Source organism: Leptonychotes weddellii, chromosome 16, assembly GCF_054177405.1.
Source record: "Leptonychotes weddellii isolate Sample4059 chromosome 16, ASM5417740v2, whole genome shotgun sequence".
NCBI lineage: Eukaryota > Metazoa > Chordata > Mammalia > Carnivora > Phocidae > Leptonychotes > Leptonychotes weddellii.
This window is the reverse complement of record NC_138384.1, coordinates 41153568-41176434: the sequence shown is the minus strand read 5'-3', so window position 1 is coordinate 41176434 and position 22867 is coordinate 41153568. Positions and strand designations below refer to the sequence as shown.

Here is a 22867-nt window from a genome sequence, read left to right as displayed (position 1 = left end):
AAAAAGATTTTATTTATTCGACAGAGAGAGACACAGCGAGAGAAGGAACACAAGCAGGGGGAGTGGGAGAGGGAGAAGCAGGTCTCCCATTGAGCAGGGAACCTGACGCGGGGCTCGACCCCAGGACCCTGGGATCATGACCCGAGCCGAAGGCAGACGCCTAACAACTGAGCCAGGCGCCCCAATCTGTTACCATTTTTAAAGAGTTCTGAATTCTGGAAACTTGACTATGGAAATTGGGATATTGGAAGATAAAACCAGGCACATAAAGTGCTTAGAAAAATTCCTGGCAGATAGTAGATACTCAGCCAATTGTTTCTATACAAGTAAACTAATAACCCGCTAAAATATATTGTATCCTCATTTTACCACATCATCACTAGCACTGGGTATTATCATTTCCCCCCAAGATTCTGCTGATTTCCTAGGTGGCCATTATCACCTCAGGGGGTCGAAATCGCACACTCTTGATTTCTGACAGTTGAATGAATGAGGAAAAGAATGATGGAAAGAACGGGTAAGGACTGGTGTGAGGCCCCAGGCCCCGCCTACCTGCAGTTGAGGTGGTCCTGGCAGGAGCGCACCTCGTCTGAACTGGGATGGCCTCCTTCCACCAGCTCCTGGACCGTGTGGTTCACATCCAGGACACGGCCCATCAGACTGTTCATCTCCTGGTCCAGACTCTCAAATCTGTAGAAGGAAGATGGTCGTGCTCAGGCAGGCCTGGATCTGGGGACCTGCCCACCTCTTGGCCTTCTGAACTGCATTTCCTTCTAACTCTTAGGACCGTGGACCAGCTCCTCCTCCTTCTACCTGCCCCCTAAACATTACATCCCCCAAGCCTCTGTCCTGAACTCCCTTACCGTTCTCTCCCACCCTGCCTGGGCCATCCCATCCATCCCCATGGTCTCAGTTCTTGTGACCCCCACATCTGTCTCTGCAGCCTCAACTTCGTTCCTTTGGAACATGTCTGCAACCTCAAAGCTGCCGGACACCTCTGCAGGGCTCCCTGCAGCCACTGTGACTCAAACCAGCCTCGGTATCTTCCCCCAGATTTGTTTATCCCCTGGGTCCCCATCTCAGGGGCAGCCCCACCATCCCCGAGGCCACAGCTCTGGGCTCTGTTTTGGACAACGCCCCTCCCCAGACTCCTCACCCCCATGGCCTCTCCACTTGGCCTCCTAGCCTGGTCCACTCCTGTCCCCTCCCACCCGGGGTCGCATCCCAGCTGCCTTTCTGGGCTCCCAGCCACCATTCTCAACCCCTCCAACACACCCTCTACATGGCAGCGAGGGAGATCTTTTTAAAGCTGGGCACAGTCCTCCCCTCTTTAAAACAATGCCCAAAGCTGTGACTTGGGTAAGTGTGGGCACAGCAAGGGTAGGAACCAGGCCTGTGTGTCAGCCATGCCCAGCACAAGCCCTAGAACGCAGCAAGAGCTCAGTAACTACCAACTGAACGAATGAGTGGATGAATACAAGGGCTCATCCACTAATATCACAACTCATTACTAAGTCAGCCAACAGACGAGTCAGCCAACAGACGAGTCAGCATCTCACGTGTCACCAGGTGGTTAAGTGCTATGAAGAAACGTCAAGCAGGGTGAGGATGATGGAAGAGGAAGTGACAGGGTCGGAGCTATTTCATGAGCTAGGGAGGTGACAACTGTGTGGGAACTGTGGCAGTCCCAGGGGAGGGGCCAGGCTGGGGTGTCTCTGGAGAAGCTCACGTTAATTTCCCGCCAGGTGAATGCAAGCCTCATGGTAACAGCAAACGCTCCTGAAATGCTCCCTGTACCGAGACATTTGCTAAGTGTTCTACAAGTACTCATCACGCGCCAGCCGTGAGGTGGGAACTACTATCATTCCCATTCCCCTGGAACCCCGGTGCCCGCAGAGCGAAAGTGGGCACTGTTGAACCAAGGCAGGCGAGACTGCGTGCGTGAGGAAGGGGCCGCCGGAAGTCCCACAAGGGCGCGCTCACCGGTGCTGCACGACCTCGACGTCGTCGAGCGAATCGGGCACGCGCATGGCCAGCAGCCATTGCTCCTTCTCCCCGATCCACAGCTCGCACGCGTGCACTTCGCCAAACATGCGGTAGACCGCCAGGGCGTCTCGCAGCCACTGGCGCCGCAGCGCTGCCACCTCGGTCACCTCGGCGAACAACTGCTCCGCCTCCACCACGCGCACCTGCAGGGCCACCACCAGCGGCCCGGCGCCGCTGGCGCCCCCCAGTGTCGCCAGCTGACGCCGCAGGCCGCCCACCGGCCCGCGATGCGCCTCCACCTCCCCGGTGAGCGCGCGGTGCTGGCGGGCCAGGCGGCGGCTGGACGCCTCGTCGTGGCCGAAGTCGCCCGCGGCTGCGAGGCGGTAGGCGTCGCGAAGCCAGTCCAGGAGCCCGTCGAGGTCCGCGCCGAACTGGTGCAGCGCCCGCGCCTCCTGCAGCCGCCGCTCGCGCCGCGCCGCCGCCTCTTCCAGCCGCTGCCAGCGCCGCCGGGCGCTCGCCGCGCGCTCCGCTAGGCCCGCCAGGTGCACCGTCTCGGCGCCCGGCCCCACGGCGCCGCCGGCCGCAGCCAGCTCCTCGCCGCGCCGCAGGGCCTGCTGCAGCAGCGCCCGCCGCCCGCCCAGCTCGCCCTGCAGGATCTTGTGCTGCGCCAGAAGGCGCGCAGTGCTGGACAGGTCGTGCGCGCCGCCCGCCGTGCCCCCCGCGCCCGCCGCGCCCGCCGCGCCGCCGCCGCCGCCGCCGCCGCCGCCCGCCGCCTCGAGGAGGCGCTCCTTGTCGCGGGCCCAGCTCTCGGCCTCTTCCAGCTCCTGCAGCAGCGCCCACAGGCTCCGCGAGGCCTCCAGCTCCGCGCGCCGCTGCGCCGCCTGCTCCTGCAGCTCCGCCAGACAGCCGTGCACGTGGTTCACGCGGTTGCAGATGACCTGCGGGTCGCAGGGCTGGTAGCCTGGGCCAGGAGAAGGGGAGGATCCCGGGTTGGGCACGGACCAGGGCGCGCCCGAGAGCGAGGTGCAGGCTACCCGCCCGGTCCATGGTGCCAGGCTGCGCGTCCCCTCCTCCGGGCAGCCTTCCCTGATACGCTGTCTGGAGCAGGCAGCTTTCTCTGGCTCCCCCAGGCTTCTCTGCTTCCCCCATCCCAGCCCTGAGCCCTCAGCCTGTGCACCGCTCCCCCCATCCCGGCGCTAACCCCACTGGACTGGGAGCCCCACGAGGGCTGGGCCTGGGGCTGTCTCCGTCACACTGGGTCCCCACCATTGCCCAGCAGTGGGTGGAGCCCAGAGCAGTAGCTAATGAAAATGGTGACTTATTACTGATTGAATGTTGGGTAGAAACTGAGATTCAGAGAATCCTAGACTCTCTATGTTTTAGGGTAAATTGTGTTTCCTTCAGGACTGGACCAAATGAAACATCTCTATTCTTTTTTTTTTTTTATCTCTATTCTTTTTATTTTTATTTTATTTTAAGTAATCTCTACACCCAACGTGGGGCTCGAACTTAGAGTTCGCAACTCTTGATCTCGAACCCAGAGATCAAGAGTTGCGAACTCTATCGCTGAGCCAGCTAGGCAGTGGGAAATGTCTCTATTCTTAAGCAATTTTCTGGGTTCCCCCTCTCGTCCTCTGTTACCTTATCTCTTAACTCCAGGGATGACCTGAACTCCCTTTTTTCTTCAAATAGTTCATTTGCCTTCCTCCTAGACTTCTGGTTTGTGACGAGAGAATTGTGAAATTAACTTAATGGCTCAGCATTTCTTTAATGGAATAGAATAGAACGAATAGAAAATATCAGGATGCAACACACCGGGCAAGAGGAGGCATTGTTTCATAAAACCTTTGTGCCTGTGTGTGCATGCGTGCGTGTGAACTCTGGGTCAGGAGGTAAACGTATTTCTTACTGGGTCAAAACCCTGTGAGAGACGCTGCCCTAGATGGAATGCGCCATTTCTGGAATTCTGGACATTCGCTGAAACTGACCCAAATACCACGGCATCCAACTGAATAATCAACAGCAACAGGCATCCGTGTATCCAGACCTGACTCTGGCACAGTGTCGCTTCATCCTCACAACCACCCTGTGGGGCAGTATCGTTATTAGCCCCATCTTACAGATGAAGAAACTGAGGTTCGGGGAAGGAAGCTACTTGCCCAGGATCAGCTAAGAAGTGGCAGACCGGGAGGCCCAACCTTCGGACCCCGTATCAGGCAGCACGGCCTCCCATCACCATGACAACACAGACCCCACACCAGCCTCTTTGCCGTTTGTGTGGTGCCTGCTGGCTGCCACCTGGAGCCAAGATCTCACAAAGAGAAGACAGAGGGAGGCTCCTGGGGCAAACATCCATAAGGGGAAGGAGAGGGTCCCAACAGCGTCTCCTGGGGTAGGGATGTGGGCGAGGGGCTGAACCAGGGTGGCCATGTCCCGATGGGGCTTGGAAGAAGACTTCCCCATTGGACTCAGCCCATGAGGGTGAGAACCGCCCCTCTGCACCAGCCTGCAAGCCAGACAGGCCCTGCCTTTTCTACCGATGTTTCAAGATTCCCAAGGGCTGAGGTTCCAGACACCGGAGTGAGAAAGGCCAGCCTGGAACCCTCTTAGCTCTACAGCTCTGGGCCTTCCTTTCCTTTCCTTTCCTTTCTTTTTTTTTTTTTTAAAGATTTTATTTATTTATTCATAAGAGGCAGAGGGAGAAGCAGGCTCCCCGCTGAGCAGGGAGCCCGATGTGGGACTCGATCCCAGGACCCTGGGATCATGACCTGAGCCGAAGGCAGACGCTTAACCATCTGAGCCACCCAGGTGCCCGTTAATAATTTATTTTTAATTTTTTTTTAGTAGGCTCCATGCCCAATGTGGGGCTTGAACTCACGACCCTGAGATTTAGAGTTGCATTCTCTACCCACTGAGCCAGCCAGGGGCCCCCTTTCCTTTTCTTTTGCAAGAAAGCAAAAAGCAGCCTTGGCAGCATCGGCGACTAGCATACAGTTTCTCAGGACACCAGCTTCAGACAAGGCCACTCTGCGACCACGAGGGAGTGGGATGGAAACAAGGCCCTTCCATGATCATGTCAGAGTGCACACAGAATAGAGGTCACTGTGCAAGCCACAGAAACTGCCAGCCATCCCCCTCACCCAGCTCAGGTGAATGACCACTACCACTTCCTGTTTCTCCCACGGCCTGGATACAAACGATTAAGATGAGCAACCACCTAGTTACTCCCGCCTCCTGACAGTGTGCAACCCGCAGCAACACACACTGCACAAATCATGCCCAAATCCCCTAACGCCAGCCCACATCCTATAACAAGCCCATCCTGACACCCTCCTACTGAGAGGCCCCAGGGTTTCCCAGGGTGTGTGCAACGAGCTGACAAACCCAACTGGGTTTGACCACAGGGGGATTCCTCCTGGTCTGTGACTGGAGGGTATCGGCATCAATACAATGAGAACCTTATCAGAGCCAGTCTTGGTCTTGCCTATCAGCATCCATGCCCCTGCTGCTGGTAATGGCTTCCCACCCTCCTCTTCCTTGGTTCATGTCTTTGGAAAGAGCTTGACCCTACGCTTGGCCCCGGGGTGGCCATGTCACATAGATGTGGCCAGTTAGCTCACTGGAGAGCCAGGGGTTACAATGCTTGGCTGAGCAGAGGGGAGGGAACCCACAGTGGGCTAATGAAAGCTTTCCTTGAACTTTTTGTCAGAAATATTGGAGGAGAGGGACTTGTCTCCTGCTGGGTCTAAGTTGCTAGGATGTAAACACAGGGCTGAATGACCCCAGATTTATACCACAACTGGAGGGACGGCCCAACAGTGACACAAACACAGAGACTACAGTCAGAGAAACGGAGTCTTAAAAGCATCATGGGACAATCCCTGGATCCAGCCATACCTGAAGCCGAACTTGCCCCTCTCTGGACATTTTAGTGACTCCCCTTTTCTCCTTAAGCTAACTGATACTTCTTTCATTTGCTGCCTAACAGGCCCTGACTATATATTACCTTACACAGTCTTTTTATGGTATTCATTGACATTTGGCTGTGAAGGGCTTAGCATAAGACAAGTGCTCGATAGGGGCACCTGGGTGGCTCAGTCACTAAGCCCCTGCCTTCTGCTCAGGTCATGATCCCAGGGTTCTGGGATTGAGCCCTGCATCAGGCTCCCTGCTCCACGGGGAGCCTGCTTCTCCCTCTCCCACTCCCCCTGCTTGTGTTCCCTCTCTTCGCTGTGTCTATCTCTGTCAAATAAATAAATAAAAATCTTAAAAGTATATATATAAGTGCTCGATAAAAATGACTGCAGAATCTCAAAGCAGGAAGAAGTCATGTGGTCTAACCTCCACTCCAAGCAATAATTTCCCCCATGATATCCCCAATGGAGTGTGATCCTATTTTGTGCTTGGATCCCTCCAAAGACAGGGAGCTCACTGCTTCCTACTGTCTCTTAGGAGTTTCTACGAGCACCAGCCCTGACAGTCTCCACCCAACCCCCAAGCCCAAACTCACCCTGCAGCTGAGAAAAACGCAGGGCAGCAGCGTTGAGAGCCTCCACCCGCTCACTCTGGGCCGCAATGTCCCCCTCCAGCAGTCCATGCTTCTGCAACAGGTCCTCGGCCTCCACCAGGTGCTGCCCGCACTCGCGGGACAGCAGCTGAGCCTACCAGGGGGGGCAGCACTGAGCACATGCTTGGCATTGGCCCTCAGGCCAGCCCCACCCCGCACTGTCCTGGATTACTCTTCTGCTCCTCCAAACCATCTCTTGAACTCTGATCTCTGTCTCAATCTCCTTGTCCCTGTCAACATCTCTCTCTCTCTCCATCCCTCTCCAGCTCCCTGACAACACTTTCAGTGTCGACAGCCCTCCCTTGCTGTCCCGGCCCACCATGCCCACCCTCCGCCCTGGGGCCGGCCCCACCTGCATCTCCTCCATCCAGTCCACCATGTACACCATCTCCTGGAAGACCTTCTGCAGGGCCAGGTTCTGCTCGAGCCGCGTCCGCCGGGCCCCCACCAGCCCGGTCAGCAGGGCCCACTGGCGCAGGACGCTGTCACGCTGGGCGGCCACGCGCCGGGCATCATGGTAACCTTCGGCGGCCAGTGCCTGGGCCAGCTCAGCCACGCCCTGCACCCGCTCCTCGTAGGCCGCAATGTCAGCCTCGATGGCCTCGTGCTTCTTCATGGCGGCCTCCACTGCCGGCAGCTCATACCCGAAGTTGTCCTGGGGCAGGGCAGGCCAGGCCAGGCCACAGACGCTCACCCATGTTGCCCCAGCCGTCCATCTGTTACCCTGCCCTTGCCCCCACCATCCCCAGTTACCCTGGAGACCAGCCCCATCTTCCTCTGTTACCCTGGAGACCAGCCCCACACTTCTCCATCACATCTGTAGCCTGAAACTCGTCACTCAGGAAACAGTCCCCATCCTACCATTGCCCTAGAGACTGGGGACCAGGCCTACCCTGCCCTGTTACTTAGGAGACTGATTCTATCCTCCCGAGTTACCCTGGACACCAGATACAACCTCCTCTGTCACTTAGAGTCTAATTAAATACTCTCCCTATTTCTGAAGAGACTAATTCCGTCCTCTCTAGTTACCCTGGAGACCAACCTCACTCTCCTGTTACCTTGGAGATCAGGCCCATTCCCCTCCCCCACCGCTCACTTAGGAGACCAGTTCTCCCTTCCCACCGTCATTTGCCACCTGGGAGACTAATCTGACACTTTTCTGTCGCTTAGGAGATAGAGTTTCCCTCTCTGGTCCCAGGGCCAGCAGCCCCGCCCTCCCTCCATCTCCCCCAGAGCCAAGCCCTGCACGCGGTACCTGGGAGACCAGGCGCTGGTTCTCATTCAGCCAGCTCTCCCTCATGGCCACCTTGTGGTCAAACCTCTGGGCCAGTAGTTCCAGCTTCTCTTGCCGGATCAGCTCAGCCCGCAGAGCAGCCTCCCGTTCGTGCTCTGCCTTTTCCAGCTGGCCCCAGGCCTAGGGAGACAGGAGGCAGCTGTCAGACCCCAACAACGTCCCACATTTTAATGGCCCTGGCTTCTCTGTCTGAGGTGACTCCTAGCATTTACAGCACCTTTGTGTAAACTGGAAAAAAAAGAAAATTGCTCCTTCATGGCACTTCCCTGATGGAAAACCGTCAGGATGAATATCCAGTCCATGATGTCTACAATGTAGATGGCTCCCTTGAGCAGTGCACAACCTACACACCCGCACAGAGTAACCTTGCCTCTCCCCAACATTCTCAACCTCACCTTGTCGATATCCCAGATGCCACAGCCCTCCCGAGGCACAAAGAGGCGACGATTACAGGCACGCAGTTTGCTCTGGATGCTGAAGAGCAGCACCTCCAGGTTCCCCTTCTCCTGAAACCTGAAGGGGCTGGAGCTCAGGAACCCTGCCTCCACACCTCCACTTGCCGCCCTCCCTCCTGAGCTGGGCCTCACTTGACTGGCTTCTCCAGGGTGCAATAGGCCGTGAAAGCCTGAAGCTGCTGCTGCACCCCACTCAGTGAGTTGGCAAACTTCTGGTTGCTGATGAGGCCCACGGTGCGGTGGATCCAGGCCAGCAGCTCGGCTGCCAGCTCCTCGTAGCGCTCAATGATCTTCCCCACCTCCAACACCTGGTCCAGGACCTGAGCCGGCAAAGGAAGCTGGGGTCAGCCTTGTCCCAGATGTACCTCCAGGTGGTTCCCAAGCTCCCCCCACCCCATCCCTCGCCTCCCCAAACCTTCCCGATCCTCTTCCCCTCCACAGCCAGAGCCTTCATCTTGGAGAAATAGTGGTAGAAAGAGACCACATAGGTGATGATGGACTTCTCATCTGGAGCCTCCATGTTCACATCTGGGGAGAAAGGAGAGTGGGGGAGCATGACGGTGAGCATTCTGACAGGGATTGGGCAGAGGGAGAGAGAACCCACTCGTACTAGCTGTGTGACCTCAGGCAAGATAACTAACCTCTCTGTTCCTTAATTTTTGTATCTGCCAAATGGGGATTGGCCTCATGGGACTAAATAGTACCTGACAGGGGCGCCTGGGTGGCTCAGTCGTTAAGCGTCTGCCTTCTGCTCAGGTCATGATCCCAGGGTCCTGGGATCGAGCCCCGCATCAGGCTCCCTGCTCGGCAGAAGCCTGCTTCTCCCTCTCCCACTCCCCCTGCTTGTGTTCCCTCTCTCGCTGTGTCTCTCTCTGTCAAATAAATAAATAAAATCTTTAAAAAAAAAAATAGTACCTGACACATGCAAACCACTATAGAGAAATGACCATAATTATTTCACACCATTCTGCCTTCCACCTCAGGGCCTTTGCACATGCTGTTTTCACTATGTAGGACAATGTTCCCTCTTCTGTGGGCCTAACTCCCACACATCCTTCAGGGCTCAACTCAACTTACATTGCCTCAGATAAGCCTCCCTGTTCAGCCTGTTAGTCTTCCTCATGGATCTTATCAATGCCTCCTGGGACTTACAAGTTGCAATTAAATACTCATTTATGCAATCATGTCCTTAGCTTGAGTTTAAGCTCCATGAAGACAAAGGCTATGCCTGTCTTTTTTTTTTTTTTAAGATGTATTTATTTATCTGAGAGACAGAGAGAGAGAGCACGTGTGCAAGTGAATGTGAGTCGGGGGAGGAGCAGAGGGAGAGGGAGAGAGAATCCTCAAGCAAACCCCCCCGCTGATCGCAGAGCCCTAGGTGGGCCTTGATCCCATGACCCTGAGATCATGACCTGAGCTGAAATCAAGAGTTGGACCCTCAACTGACTGAGCCACCCAAGCGCCCCCATGCCTGTCTTTTTTCACCACTGTCTCAGCATACAGTAGGAACTCAACAAATATGAAGTGTATAAATAATGTGAGGTTGGAGGCTGAGGACATGGACTTTGTAGGCAGCATGTGCTTAAATCCCTGTTCAACCACTTACTCACTGTATATCCTTAGGAAATAGACCTAACTTCTCTGAGCCTCAGTTTCCCCAGTGTAACAGGAAGGATAATCACAGTACCTGCCACCTGGGAGACCTGTAAGTATTAGAAAGAATAGCTTGGCACAGAGGACAAACTCAACGAATCCCGATTATTATTTTGATTTGCCCACTGAGTGCACAATATTACACTTGGCCTTTACTCTTCACTAACTCATGAAACCGACAGTCACTAAACACCTACTACGTGCCAGGCACTGAGCAAGAATACAGCTAACACGAGTCCCGTTTGCTGGTTTGCAGTGTGATGCTGGGCAAGTGACTCCACATCTCTGAGCCTTAGTTTCTATCACTTTAAAACAGGATGGATACGTTCTATCCAACCAGGTCAGTGTGAGGAGGAAGGGGAGAAGTTTCCATAAAATTCCCAGCCCTGTGCTGGGCACAGAGTAGATGACCAGAGAAAAGGAACAGCTGTTATTCCAGAGATTGGGGGATTGGTGTTGGCATGATCACGGATTAGGAGTGAGGCTGAAGTCAGGGCATGGGGATGGGGATCATGTTGGGGGTGGGCTTGGCTTTGGGGCTGAGACCGGAGTTAGGGAGGGAGAGGGGGTTGGGCTTGGGGGGAGCTGACTCAGGATGGGGTTGGGGAGAGGAGGGCGTTCAGTTGGAGACAGGAAGGGGGATGAGGCTGGGGTTGGTGATAGAGATGCCAAAGGAAGGGACAGGAAGACGGGGAGGAGGAGGGATTGGGGATGAGGAAGGGGAGGGGCTGGGAGGGAGCTGGGACTTGGAAGGCCTTGGGTTTGGGATGGTGTTGCAGCAGGATGGAGTGGAGTTTCGGGTGGCATTGGGGTCGGAAGTCCCCCCAAGAGGAAGTCCGGCTGGGGCTGTGCAGGGCTCACCCTCAGGGTCTAGCAGACGTGTCAGCCCCAGGTGCTGCTCAGCCGTGCGGAAGGCTCTCTGCAGGTTGTAGTTGGCGTTGGACTTGGTGAGTTTGCTGAAGTCCACGAGATCGGGCCTGGGCAGGGGCACAGAGCGGGCAGGCAGCAGGCAGGCTCCCGGGCCAGTGGGCAAGGGGGCAGAAGGACGTCCTTGTCGGAGCCCCACCCACGGCGAGGGGCAGGAGGGGCGCCACCTGGCCCAGGGAGAGCTGTGTGTGCTGGTACGTGTCCGTGCATTTATCTGTGGCTGTGAGAACGGCGTGAGGGCACGTGTGTGACTGAGTTCACTACGCATCCGTGTCTACTTGGGGGTGTTTCTAAACAATATCACGCAGCCAGCCCACAGGGCCCACACCCTCACTTGGCCACTTCCTGGCTTTCACGCTATTTTGTCTCTGTGCCTCGGTTTTCTCCTCTGTAAAATGGGGATAATACCAGCATCCACCTCACGGGCTCACTGAATATTAAGTGACTTACTGGAAAGCACTGAGAGCAATGCCGCATACACAGGAAGCACTCAGTAAATGTTGCCATTGGGTAGGGCTGGTGGGTTTCTAGCTGTGGGGGTGGGGCTGGGTCTCCCCATGTGTATGAGTGTGTATGTGTGACAGGCAAGGCTTGTGACTGAACACGTGTCTACAGCAGAAAAGGCTGGGTTCCGCTCCCACCACACCAGAGCAAGTCCTTCCCAGGCTCCGGGCCTCAATTTCCCTAAACTGCCATGTGTACAATCACGATGTGGGTGCACTTTGTCTGGATGCCCACCCCTCGGGCAATTCAGCGCCAGGCGTAGGGGTGTGAAAGGTGGGTGTGCAGGGAGGCAGAAGGGGGGCTCTGGGGCTCGCCTCGAGAAAGGACTTGCTAATGAGGGGGAGGCGGCCGTGCACACACCAGAGAGGACAGTCCATGGGGAAGTGAGCTCTCCATCCTGGGGGCACTGAAGCAGCAAACACAGGCTGTGTGTGCGCATGAGCGTGAGTGTGTATACACATCCATGTGAGGGCACGTGTGTACAGAGTACGTGGCCTGGACAGGGTTCCGTAGGGGTGTGTGCCTTGTGTAAGTGTGAAGGGCGTGCGTGTGAAGGGATGGGTCCTCAAGTCTACATGTGCATCTACATGCACACGTGTGCAGGCGCGTACCCACGGGACGCAGGGTAGGGGGCGGGGCGGGGCGGGGCGGGGCGGGGCCAGGCTCCCCCAGGCCAGTGGTACCTGTGCCGGTGAATGAGCGCATTGAAGGCCAAGCCATCCCGCCAGCTGGTGGTGAAATTCTGGATGTTTACCTCAGGGTAACTGGCAGCATGGAAGGGAGAGACAGAGGCAGAGATGGAGACAGTTAGGAGGAAAAAGAGGAAAGGAGGAAGAGAGAGAGAGAGATAGACAGAGATGGATGGATGGGTGGGTGGATAGATAATAGATAGATAGATAGATGGATCAATTGAGGCACGGAGATGGAAAGAGAGAGAGATGGAGAGAAAACAAGATACAGACAGAGATGGGGAAAGAAAGGAGGGAGGGGAGGAGATAGGAGGGGAGAGAGAAGAGGGAGGGAGGATAGAAAACAAGGAAAAGCAGACATGGAGGTAAACACAAGACACCAGGAAAGACAGCATTGCAAGACAGGCAGCCAGTCCCAGAAGGCTGAGCGTCAGAGAAAGCCCGGTCTCCATCCATGCCTCCCCTGCCTCCCAGGGGCAGCTCTCCAGGGGGCACTGGAGGTCCAGGCCACACCCCTCCCGCAGGGTAAAGCGCTGGGGGTCCTGGGGACTTCCCAGCAGAGCCTGCACAGCTCCGTTCTCAGTCCCACTGAAGGTACCCAGAAGCCTGAACTTCTCCCTGGGACCGCCCGAGCCCCAGGGTGGGCCCTCTTAGGCTAAGGGGTGGCTGCTTTCAGGGTGGGAGGGTGGCCACAGCTCAGGAATAGGACTGGGATGTCCACACAGGTGCACGTGAGGCCTCTCGAGGTGCGGGGACGGAGGGGACAGTCCACTACTCTACAACACTGCTCTGACAAGCCCGAGTTCTAAATTTGAACCTGGCCTTCCAGATTGTTACACGGGTTTTATTTGTCAAGGTCAGAAGAGTGGATGTATTTTATTTATCAGTTCATTAACTTCAGATGTAACTTTGGACACTGAGGACTTGGGTGGCCCCTTGCAGTCCTGTCCCAGAAGGAACTCTCCAGATTAGGTTAGGGCCCGCTGGCCTGGTGGGGGCACCGGGTAGGGGGTGTGCTTACCCAGCTGTCTTCATCTGACACCACAAAAGCAGTGCGTCCTTGGCTGAGCGGGTCTCTCTGTTGTCCTCAGTCTCGATTTTGATCACTTGAATCTGTGAGGATACCAAACATGGCTGCTGGGACCCGGAAGGCTTGAGCCTGGGAGATACCGGCATCCTCCATTGCCAGGGAGAGTGGTAGGTGACAGAGGAGATGGGAGAGGCAGCTTCAGGCTGGGGCCAGGGGTTCAGGAGCGTGAGAGTGGGATCTGGAGTGGGCCGGGACATCTACAATTGGGGGAGGCAGTTGTGGACTAGGGTCTCAGTTTCCAGGGAAGCCTCCGCACTTTGGCGTCTGGCCCACCTCCTTGATCCAAGCCACCATCATTTCTGGCCTGGGCTAGTGCAGTCACGTGCATGCTGGTCTCCCTGCTCCTGCCCCCACAGTCTGTTCTCACAGCAGAGAGGGACCCTGTGAGCACCCGGATCAGATCGCATGCCTCCTCCCATCCTCAAGACCCTCGGTGAGTCCATCTCACTCACGGCAAAAGTAAACTTCCCCTTGTTATGTCTCTGACCTCATCTTCAACAGCCTACTCTGCTCCAGAGACCTGCTGTCCTCTTCATTAATCACCAGTGCCCTCCCACCTCAGGGCCTTTGCACTGCCTGTTCATTCCCTCAGGGGCCCACATGGCTCCACCCCAACTTGAGGTCTTGATTCATTTGTCACCTCTCAGTGAGGCCTTTGACAACCACTTGATTTTTTTTTTTAAGATTTTAGCCCAATGTGGGGCTCGATTCCAGGACCCTGGGATCATGACCAGAGCCGAAGGCAGATGCTTAACCGACTGAGCCACCCAGGCGTCCCTATGTCTATCCTCTTGATAAAACTCTCTCATTTCTCCCCATCTCAAATAGAATAAAATCAAAACTGCTAATCACAGATCACCTAGGCCCTGTCAACCCTTCTGACCTCATCTCCTCCCTGGTTCCCCCTTGCCTCCCATTCTCCAGCCACACTGGCCTTTCTATACCCTCGACATTCCAGCTCCTTCCCACCTTAGTCAGGGCCTTTGCAGATGCTGTGTCTCTGGCCTGGAATTCTTTCTCCCTTCATCTTCATGTCATGCAGCCATCAGCTTCTCAGAGAGCCCTTCTCTGACCACCGAGTCTAAAATCTCAACACTATCAACCTGATATTTTGTATTTTTTATGCTTTATCATAATCTATTCTTTTCTGCATAGCTCTTACCTAGAGCTGATCCTTTTCTCATCCATCTCTTGTCTATGTATTTAAGGGTTTGTTTACTGTCTGTCTCCCCCACCACAGTGTAAGCTCCATAGAGGCAGAAAATTTGTCCATTTTGTTTCTGAACTGGAGCAAAAATGCCTGGATTTGAATTGCAGCTCCACTCCCCAGCTGTGTGACCTTGAATATATTACTTTGCCTCTCTGGGCTTCACTTTCCTTATGGTAAAATGTAATGAATGGTATCTAATTTATGGGGTTGTTGGGCTATTAAATGCCAAGTGCTTAGAACAGTGCCTGGAACAGAGTAAAAAATATGTAAATGATCATAGTGATGGTGGTGATAATTATTATTATTTTTATCTTAATTTTCACCCCCACCACTGGGATTAGGTTTCCTGGATCCTATTGGGAAAATGTTTGGAATGAATGAATAAGTGGGGGAGTGAGAGTGGGATGCCCTCCTAAGGCCACACGTTGGGGGGCGGGCCGGGCAGGGGTCACCTGGGGATCACCTGGAAGCGCAGGATGATGGTCCACACTAGCCCCAAAGTCAGCCGGTGGTTCCCGTCCACAATGTCATGCGAGCCCACGTTTTCCAGGTGCACGCGCTGCTCCTTCAGGAACTGCAGCGCCTTGTCCACGTTTTCCAGCGAGTGGATCCTCATGCGACCGCGCGTGGGCCTTGGCTAGGGTGGCAGGGGCGTTGGGGGGTGGCCTGGCCGAGAACACTGTGCCCTCGGCCTCACCCCTTCCAAAGAAGATCGGCCCCCATAGCCACGCCCCCTGGATGTCCACGCCCAGGCCACGCCCCTTTGGTTTTTTCAAAGACCAAGGACCCAATCCTTTTTTTTTTTTTCCAGGCGCCCAGGACCCAGTCCTTTTAAAGAAGCCTGCCCCTTCCCGTAACGAGACCCTTTTAAGAGCCGGTTCCCTTCTTGGCTTATTCTAGTTCCCGTCTCCACCCATTTTACTGAAGCTCCCTCTCCAACCTGATAGCCACACCTCTTATCTAGAGGCCTCAGCAACCTCGCCAATAACCCTACTCCCCGTCCTTTCCGCTGGATGTCTGCTCCAGGCCACCTTGGTCTGGCCACTAGATCCATGGCCACACCCCTCACTGCCTCCCTTTCAGGCCCTTGCGGAGAGCCACGCCCATTCCCTCAGGTCTCCCCGCGTTTATAGCACTAGTTTGTTTCTTTTTTTTCTTTTTCTTTTTTTTAAAGATTTTATTTATTTATTAGACAGAGAGAGAGCACGAGCAGAGGGAGCGACAGAAGGAGAGGGAGAAGCAGGCTCCCCGTGGAGCAAGGAACCCGATGCGGGACTCAATCCCAGGACCCTGGGATCATGACCTGAGCCGAAGGCAGACGCTTAACCGACTGAGTCACCCAGGCGCCCCAGCACTAGTTTGTTTCTGTGCTATAGCCATGCCACCCACGATTTCTGAGCTCTTTTAATAAATCTCTAACTCCCATCAGAATCACCTTTGCCATGAAGCCTCATCCAAGCCCAGAAATACAACTGCAACCCATACCACAAGCCAAACTCACACCAGCGTTCTGTCTGGTGCCCCAGATTTCCATGACCTACGCCTCCCCTTCCGATGACAAACGCAGCCTCACCCATCGACCCCCTGCAATAGCATCCTGCCCCTATTTTATAGCCCTCCGCCTTGCTACCGCACTACCCAGGCCAGCACCCTCTAAAAAAGCCCCTTCCTTCTCCAATAGCCCCACCCCTTCCAACAGAGCTCCTCCCCACCCCAAGCCCAGAGTCCGCAGGAACCGCGGCCCTCACCTTCCACAGAACCCCGCTTCGGTTCCCAGCCACGTCCCCAGGCTCACCCAAGCCCCAGCTCTGTGCCATAGCCCTACCCACCTGAATAAAGGGCCGCTAACTCGCCGGGCCCTTCTAGGACGTTCCACACACCCATAAGCCGGACCCTATGATAACCCAGCCCGGGATCCCAGGGCCGCCGCCTTCCCCCAGGCCCTCAGGTCCCCTCACCAGCTGCTCCCCAGACAGCACTTCCAGGAGCCGTGTGAGCACAAAGCCGTCGCGGAGGTCGGCGTAGAGGTCCACGATGTGACAGCCGACGCGGGCGAGATGCGAGTTCACCCACTTGGTGAAGGTCTTCTTCTGCACGGCCTCGCGCTCATCTGAAAGACAGGCTCTGAGGATACCCCGCATCCCCAATACCTCCCCCTTGCAACTTCTCCCCAGCCCTCCACTCCTGGCCCAGATCCTGTTTCCGCCCAGCTCTGCAACAATCAGGGCTTTGCACAAACCCTTCGCTGCCCACCTGGAGACAGGTCCTTTAAAGCTTTCCTGAGATATCACTTCCCACAAGAAGCCTTCCCCGGGTCTCATCCCAGTTGACCCTGTTGATTCAATCAATATTTGAGCACCTACTGTGTGCCCCGCACTGTTCTAAGGCACTGGGGACAGACAGAGGCCTTCCCTCCCAGAGCTCAGTTTAGTGGGGGCACAGATAATACACTAGGGAGCTATGGAAGGTTAAGGAGGGGGTGGGGCAGAATGAGAGTTGTGTTTCAGGACCACCTCTGGCCCGCGTGGAGAGTGGGGAGGGTAGGTCAGAGAAGGCAAGAATGGCAGCTCAGGGCAGAGACTGGGGAAGTGACTGGAGAGAGATGACAAGCGGACCAGGACAGAAGCTGGGAATGGGAGAAGGGGACATACTGGAGAGTTAATCACAGATGAAAAAAATAAGACTTAGCACTGGCGAGGTGTGGGGGATGAAAAGGAAGGGATATGCTAGGAGGAATGCCCCCTGAGGACAGGAACCATGTCATACACACACCCAAACCCCTCCACCCCCACCCTGTGGTGGTTGGACTGCCAGCTGGACCCCGAGTTTCCCACATCCCTGGGGCCCAAAGTAGGCACGTGACTGCCAAGAGGTGGGGGCGGAAGATTGTGTGCAACTGCTCAACGGCTGTTTCACTGACAAAGACATTGCTTGGGAACCTCTCCTACTAGCTTTTCTTTTTTTTTTTTTAAAGTAGGCTCGGCGAAGGGGTGCCTGGGTGGTTCAGTTGGTTAAGGAGGCTCCGTGACCAAAGCCCAACGTAGGGCTCAAACTCACCACCCTAAGATCAACACCTGAGCTGAGATCAAGTGTGGGACACTTAACCAACTGAGCCACCCAGGCGCCTGTCCTTTTTTTTTTTTTTTAAATAACAGCTTTAGTATGAGCTATAATTCACACACTATAAAATTCACTCTTTTAAAGTGTAAATTCAGTGATTTTTGGTATTTTCCCAAGGGTGGTACAACCCGCATCACCGTCTAATATCAGAACATTTTCATCCCTCCAAGAAAAAACCCTGTGCCCATGAGCAGTCACTCCCCATTCCCCCTTCTCCCAGCCCTAGGAAACTATTAATCTATTTTCTGTCTCTATGGATTTACCTATTCTGGATATTTCATATCAGTGGAATGATACAATATATGACTTTTCGGTGTCTGACTTCTGTCGTTTAGCATCATGTTTTCAAGGTTCATCCATGTTGTGGCATGTGTTAGTACTTTCTTTCTTTTTTATGGCTAAATAATATCCATTCTGTGGATATCCTGCATTTTACTCATCTATTCACCAGCGGTTGGACATTGGGGTTGTTTCCACTTTGTGGCTATTATGAATAATGTGGCTATGAACATTCAGGTACATACGTCTTTGTGTGGACACATGTTTCCAGTTATCTTGAGTATATACCTGGGAGTGAAATGGTTGGGTTCTATGTTAACTCTATGACTAAACTTCTTAAAAAATATTTATTTATTTATGAGAGAGAGAGAGAGAGCTTGCACACAAGCAGGGGAGGGGCAGAGGGAGAGGGAGAGAGAATCCCAGGTAGCCTTCCCGCTCAGTGCAGAGCCCCAAGTGGGGCTCGATCTCACAACCCTGAGATGGTGACCTGAGCCGAAATCGAGAGTCAGACACTCAACCGACTGAGCCACCCAGGCACCCCTCCGATTAACCTTTTGAGAAACTGCCAGACTGTTTTCCAAAGTGGCTGCACCATTTTACATTCCCACCAGCGCTGTACAAGGGTCCCAGTGTCCCCACATCCTCACCACTCCTTGCTATTCCCCATTTGATCACAGCCATTCTAGGGATATGAAGTGGTCTCTCAATGTGGTTCTGATTTGCATTTCCCTGGTGACTAATGATGGTGAGCATCTTCTTATGTTTACTGGCCATTGGTGTATTTTCCCTGGAGAGATGTCTATGCAAATCCCTTGTCCGTTTTTAAATTGGGTGAGTCTTTTTTTTTTAAGGTTCTATTTATTTATTTGAGAAAGAGAGAGAACACAAGCCAGGGAAGAGCAGAGGGAGAGGGCCAAGCAGACTCCCTACTGAGTGTGGAACCAGACTTGGCGCTCCATCTCATGACCCCGAGATCATGACCTGAACTGAAATCAAGAGTCGAACGCTTAACCGACTGAGCCACCCAGGTGCCCCATAATATTATTTTTGTTATTAAGTAAACTCTACCCCCAACGTGGGGCTCAAACTCATGACTCCAAGATCAAGAGTCTCATGCTGCACCAACTGAGCCAGCTAGGCGCCCCTCTTTTGTAATATTAAATATTGCACTTGATTCTGGCAGTGAAAATATATATAAATTGCTAGAAAATAGCCACTGACTGACCTGTATTTTTTTTTACTTTAAACAAGATCTTGAATGTTTACTTCTAATTTAAAAGTAAATATGCAGAAATTAATAGTAAATCCATATGAATAACTTGTTTGTTTAAATGTGCATTTTGGGGGTACCTGGTGGCTCAGTCGGTTAAGCGTCTGCCTTCAGCTCAGGTCATGATCCCAGGGTCCTGAGATCGAGCCACGCATCGGGCTCCCTGCTCAGCAGGGAGACGGCTTCTCCCTCTCCCTCTGTCCCTCCCCCCTACTTGTGCGCATGCTCGCTCACTCGTGCTCTCTCTAATAAATAAATAAAATCTTTTTAAAAAATGTGCGTTTTGTGTTGTGTGGAGAGGATGAGGACCCATGTGAACACCTGATCATCAATCACACACCAGGAAGTGGTAATGGAATAGACATTGAATTGAGTATTTGGTTATTTTGCCTTCCAATGGTGGGTGCCCAAGCCAAACATCAGATTTTGGCCAACGCTGAAGCCAAAGTGGGACTTCTGTGCATTCCCCAGTGAGGTGCCAGAATGAGGACAATTGCATTCAGTCCTGCTTCTATTGATAACACGCTGTTTGACTTCAAGCGGACATTTCTCTTCTTTGGGCTCCATTTTCCCATTTGCAAAATGAGGGGTTTGGACTAAATCAATGGATTCTTATCAATGGAACTTATGCTTGGAAGACAGGGATCCATGAGAATATTTTTTTATTTCATAATTTCATTTTGATGATACCCAAAGGAAATGAATAGAAACACCTCCGGGGCCATCCGGATGGTGACTTCATAAAGCATGATGCCGTGAGATTTTGGTTTTTGTGACTACAATCTTGTTAGCATGGAATTGGGGTCCAGAACTGAAATGCCCACAGGGGCGAGGCAGGGTCTGAAACTGAGAAAACGAGGCCCTAGAACAGGGGCAGCGGCCACACAGCCCCTGTGACCGGAGCCTCCTTGGAACGGAGACCCGGTGTTGTCATATCATTTGATATTCCACAAGAAGCCCCAAATCTGGATTGTTTTAAAAAAGATTTTATTTATTTATTTGACAGAGAGACAGATAGCAAGAGAGGAAACACAAGCAGGGGGAGTGGGAGAGGGAGAAGCAGGCTTCCCACCGAGCAGGGAGCCCGATGCGGGGCTCGATCCCAGGATCCTGGGATCATGACCTGAGCTGCAGGCAGACGCTTAACGACTGAGCTACCCAGGCACCCCCTAAATCTGGATTTCTAAAGACAAAAATCTCCCTATTTTTAAAATGCTGGCAACTGATTTATGTTTGTATAGAACACAGTGCAGGAGGTGGGGGATGAGCCTGCATGGCTCAGTCTGTTAAGCATCTGCCTTCGCTCAGGTCATGATCCCAGGGTCCTGGGATCAAGCCCCACATTGAGCTTCCTGCTAGGTGGGGGGCCTGCTTCTCCCTCTCCCTCTGCCTGATCCCCCTGCTCCTTCTCTCTCTCTCAAATAAATAAATAAAATCTATTAAAAAAAGAAACAAAACACAGTGGGGGTGTGGCGCCTGGCTGGCTCAGTCACTTAAGCTTCGGGCTTGGTTTCCGCTCAGGTCCTGATCTCAGGAGTTGTGAGATCAGCCCTATCCCGGGCTCCATGCTCAGCAGGGAGTCGGCTTAAAGAGTCTCTCCCTGCCCCTCCCCCCACTCGAGGGCATGGGCACTCTCTCTCAAATGAATAAATAAATCTTTTTCTTTTTTTAAGATTTTATTTATTTATTTATTTATTTATTTATTTATTTATTTATTTGACAGAGAAAGCACAAGCAGGGGGCGCAGCAGAGGAAAACAGAGAAGCAGGCTTCCCCAACCCCCCTCGGCAGGGAGCCCGATGCGGGGCTCGATCCCAGGACTCTGGGATCATGACCTGAGCCGAAGGCAGTCGCTTCGTAGACTGAGCCACCCACACGCCCCTAAATAAAGAAATCTTAAAAAACAAAACAAAACAAAAACCACAGTGGGGGTGAAACCAGATAGGTTCCAGAGTGTCACTTCTGACCTCAGATGACACTGAATGTTTATGTGCTGGTGAGCGTGTTTGGCTACCAGTAGGGTATCTTCCGTTTGCTCCTGGGGTTTCGCCTCTACTGTACGTGCTCTGGGCGCGGGGAGACTGCTCGTGTGGACTGTATGAATGGGCTCCGCAACCCCCAAAGGCCTCAGACTTTCGGTTGGGTTTGGCTAGCAGATTAGAGGAGAAAGGAGGGGTTCCTGGGTGGCTCAGTCGGTTGAGCGTCTAACTCTTGATTTCCGCTCAGGTCATGATCTCAGGGTCCTGAGATCGAGCCCCGAGCCCCGCGTTGGGCTCCGGGCTCAACTGAGAGTCTGCTTGAGATTCTCTCTCCCTCTCCCTCTGCTCCTCCCTCTACATGTTCTCTCTCTCTCTCAAATAAATAAATTAAATATTAAAAAAAAAGGAGAAAGGAAGGGCTGAGAGATTTATTCCCTCCCTGCCTGAACTGAAAGCTTTCATCAGCACCTGTTTCCTCTCTCTACACCCCCAACTTGGGAGGTCTCTGCCCCCTCACCACTGCCTGCCGTGCCCCAGTCCCTGGGGTGTCCGCTGGCCTTGTAGCTTCCCATAACTCTGGCCACACCTCTGTAACTAGTCCCTTCATTAAGCTCTCCTCAATTTTACTCCCTTGAGGGGAGCCATCGGCTTCCTGCCGCGACTCTAGCTGGCACCCATACCTTTGAGTTTGTCAAGACTCCAACCCAAATGACAACTGTCCTACCTCTGCCACCGTGCTCATAGTAAGTTGTCATTTTTTTTTTAAAGATTTTATTTATTTATTTGACAGAGAGAGACACAGTGAGAGAGGGAACACAAGCAGGGGGAGTGGGAGAGGGAGAAGCAGGCTTCCCACCGAGCAGGGAGCCCGATGTGGGGCTCAGTCCCAGGACCCTGAGATCATGACCCGAGCCGAAGGCAGACACTTAACGACTGAGCCACCCAGGTGCCCTAGTTGTCATTTTTTTATGTGACTTTTTATTTATTTATTTATTTATTTTTTATTTTTCTTGTTTATAGTGGTTTTACTTATTGATATTTACCATATTAGGAATTCAAACTAAGAAAAATTTCAAATACAAGTCTACACAAGCACACAGTCGACGAGCCAGTAGAGTGAAGAAGTCATTCCAGCCCCGGAAGGCTCCACCATACGCTCAGAAGGGAAGAATAAAAAAGACTAAGGTATTTGAAGTATGAAAAGTTTGACCTTACAGAGTCCCTGAAACTGTCCCAGGGAATCCCCCCCAGGGGTCCCTGGGCCACAGTTTGAGAACTGCTGCCTAGTTTTTCTCATGAAATGGGATTCAAAGCCTGTTGAATTTTAGTTGTCGCTAAAGCCAAGTTTGTTATTTGTAGAAAAGTTACCCTACATGAGAATGTTTATGTAATGATGTGTGTAACACTAATTTTTAGCATTTACCTTATATGGTGGGTGTGAAAATAGACATCTGATGAACAGTTATCAATTAGTACCTTCCAATTTAAGTTTCTAGGTTTTAGCCAAACCGCCCTTGTTACAATTCAGTGAAAGTGTGTTCAGCTGATTGAAATGTCTACTTATCACTTAGTGATTTCTCACATTTTGTTGGCTACTCTGGCCTATTTTTTTTTCTAAGATTTTATTTATTTATTTGACAGAGAGAGACACAGCGAGAGAGGGAACACAAGCAGGGGGAGTGGGAGAGGGAGAAGCAGGGGGAGTGGGAGAGGGAGAAGCAGATTTCCCGCTGAGCAGGGAGCCTGATGCAGGGCTCGATCCCAGGACCCTAGGATCATGACCCGAGCCGAAGGCAGACACTTAACGACTGAGCCACCCAGGTGCCCCCTTTTTTTTTTTT

The 22867-nt window shown here is 53.2% G+C and overlaps 1 protein-coding gene and 1 long non-coding RNA gene across 2 annotated transcripts in view; one reads left to right on the top strand and one right to left on the bottom strand.

Annotated features, from left to right (window-relative positions):
- Nucleotides 1-22867, bottom strand: part of SPTBN4 (spectrin beta, non-erythrocytic 4) — a 73235-nt gene that overhangs the window by 41504 nt on the left and 8864 nt on the right. Inside the window, exons 2-14 of the mRNA XM_081806887.1 lie at nucleotides 16334-16485; nucleotides 14839-15012; nucleotides 13097-13188; nucleotides 12070-12150; nucleotides 10817-10932; nucleotides 8718-8830; nucleotides 8435-8622; nucleotides 8243-8360; nucleotides 7809-7967; nucleotides 6906-7208; nucleotides 6497-6647; nucleotides 1984-2947; nucleotides 553-690 (exon numbers count right to left, since the gene is read on the bottom strand). Coding sequence (XP_081663013.1) covers nucleotides 553-690; nucleotides 1984-2947; nucleotides 6497-6647; nucleotides 6906-7208; nucleotides 7809-7967; nucleotides 8243-8360; nucleotides 8435-8622; nucleotides 8718-8830; nucleotides 10817-10932; nucleotides 12070-12150; nucleotides 13097-13188; nucleotides 14839-15012; nucleotides 16334-16485 — 2749 coding nt within the window. The remainder of the gene's footprint in view (nucleotides 1-552; nucleotides 691-1983; nucleotides 2948-6496; nucleotides 6648-6905; nucleotides 7209-7808; nucleotides 7968-8242; nucleotides 8361-8434; nucleotides 8623-8717; nucleotides 8831-10816; nucleotides 10933-12069; nucleotides 12151-13096; nucleotides 13189-14838; nucleotides 15013-16333; nucleotides 16486-22867) is intronic.
- LOC145717589 (uncharacterized) overlaps nucleotides 10754-22867 on the top strand; it is a 19997-nt gene continuing 7883 nt past the window's right edge. The window contains exons 1-4 of the long non-coding RNA XR_014140920.1: nucleotides 10754-10902; nucleotides 13167-13272; nucleotides 13401-13598; nucleotides 22078-22211. This is a non-coding gene — a long non-coding RNA (uncharacterized LOC145717589). The remainder of the gene's footprint in view (nucleotides 10903-13166; nucleotides 13273-13400; nucleotides 13599-22077; nucleotides 22212-22867) is intronic.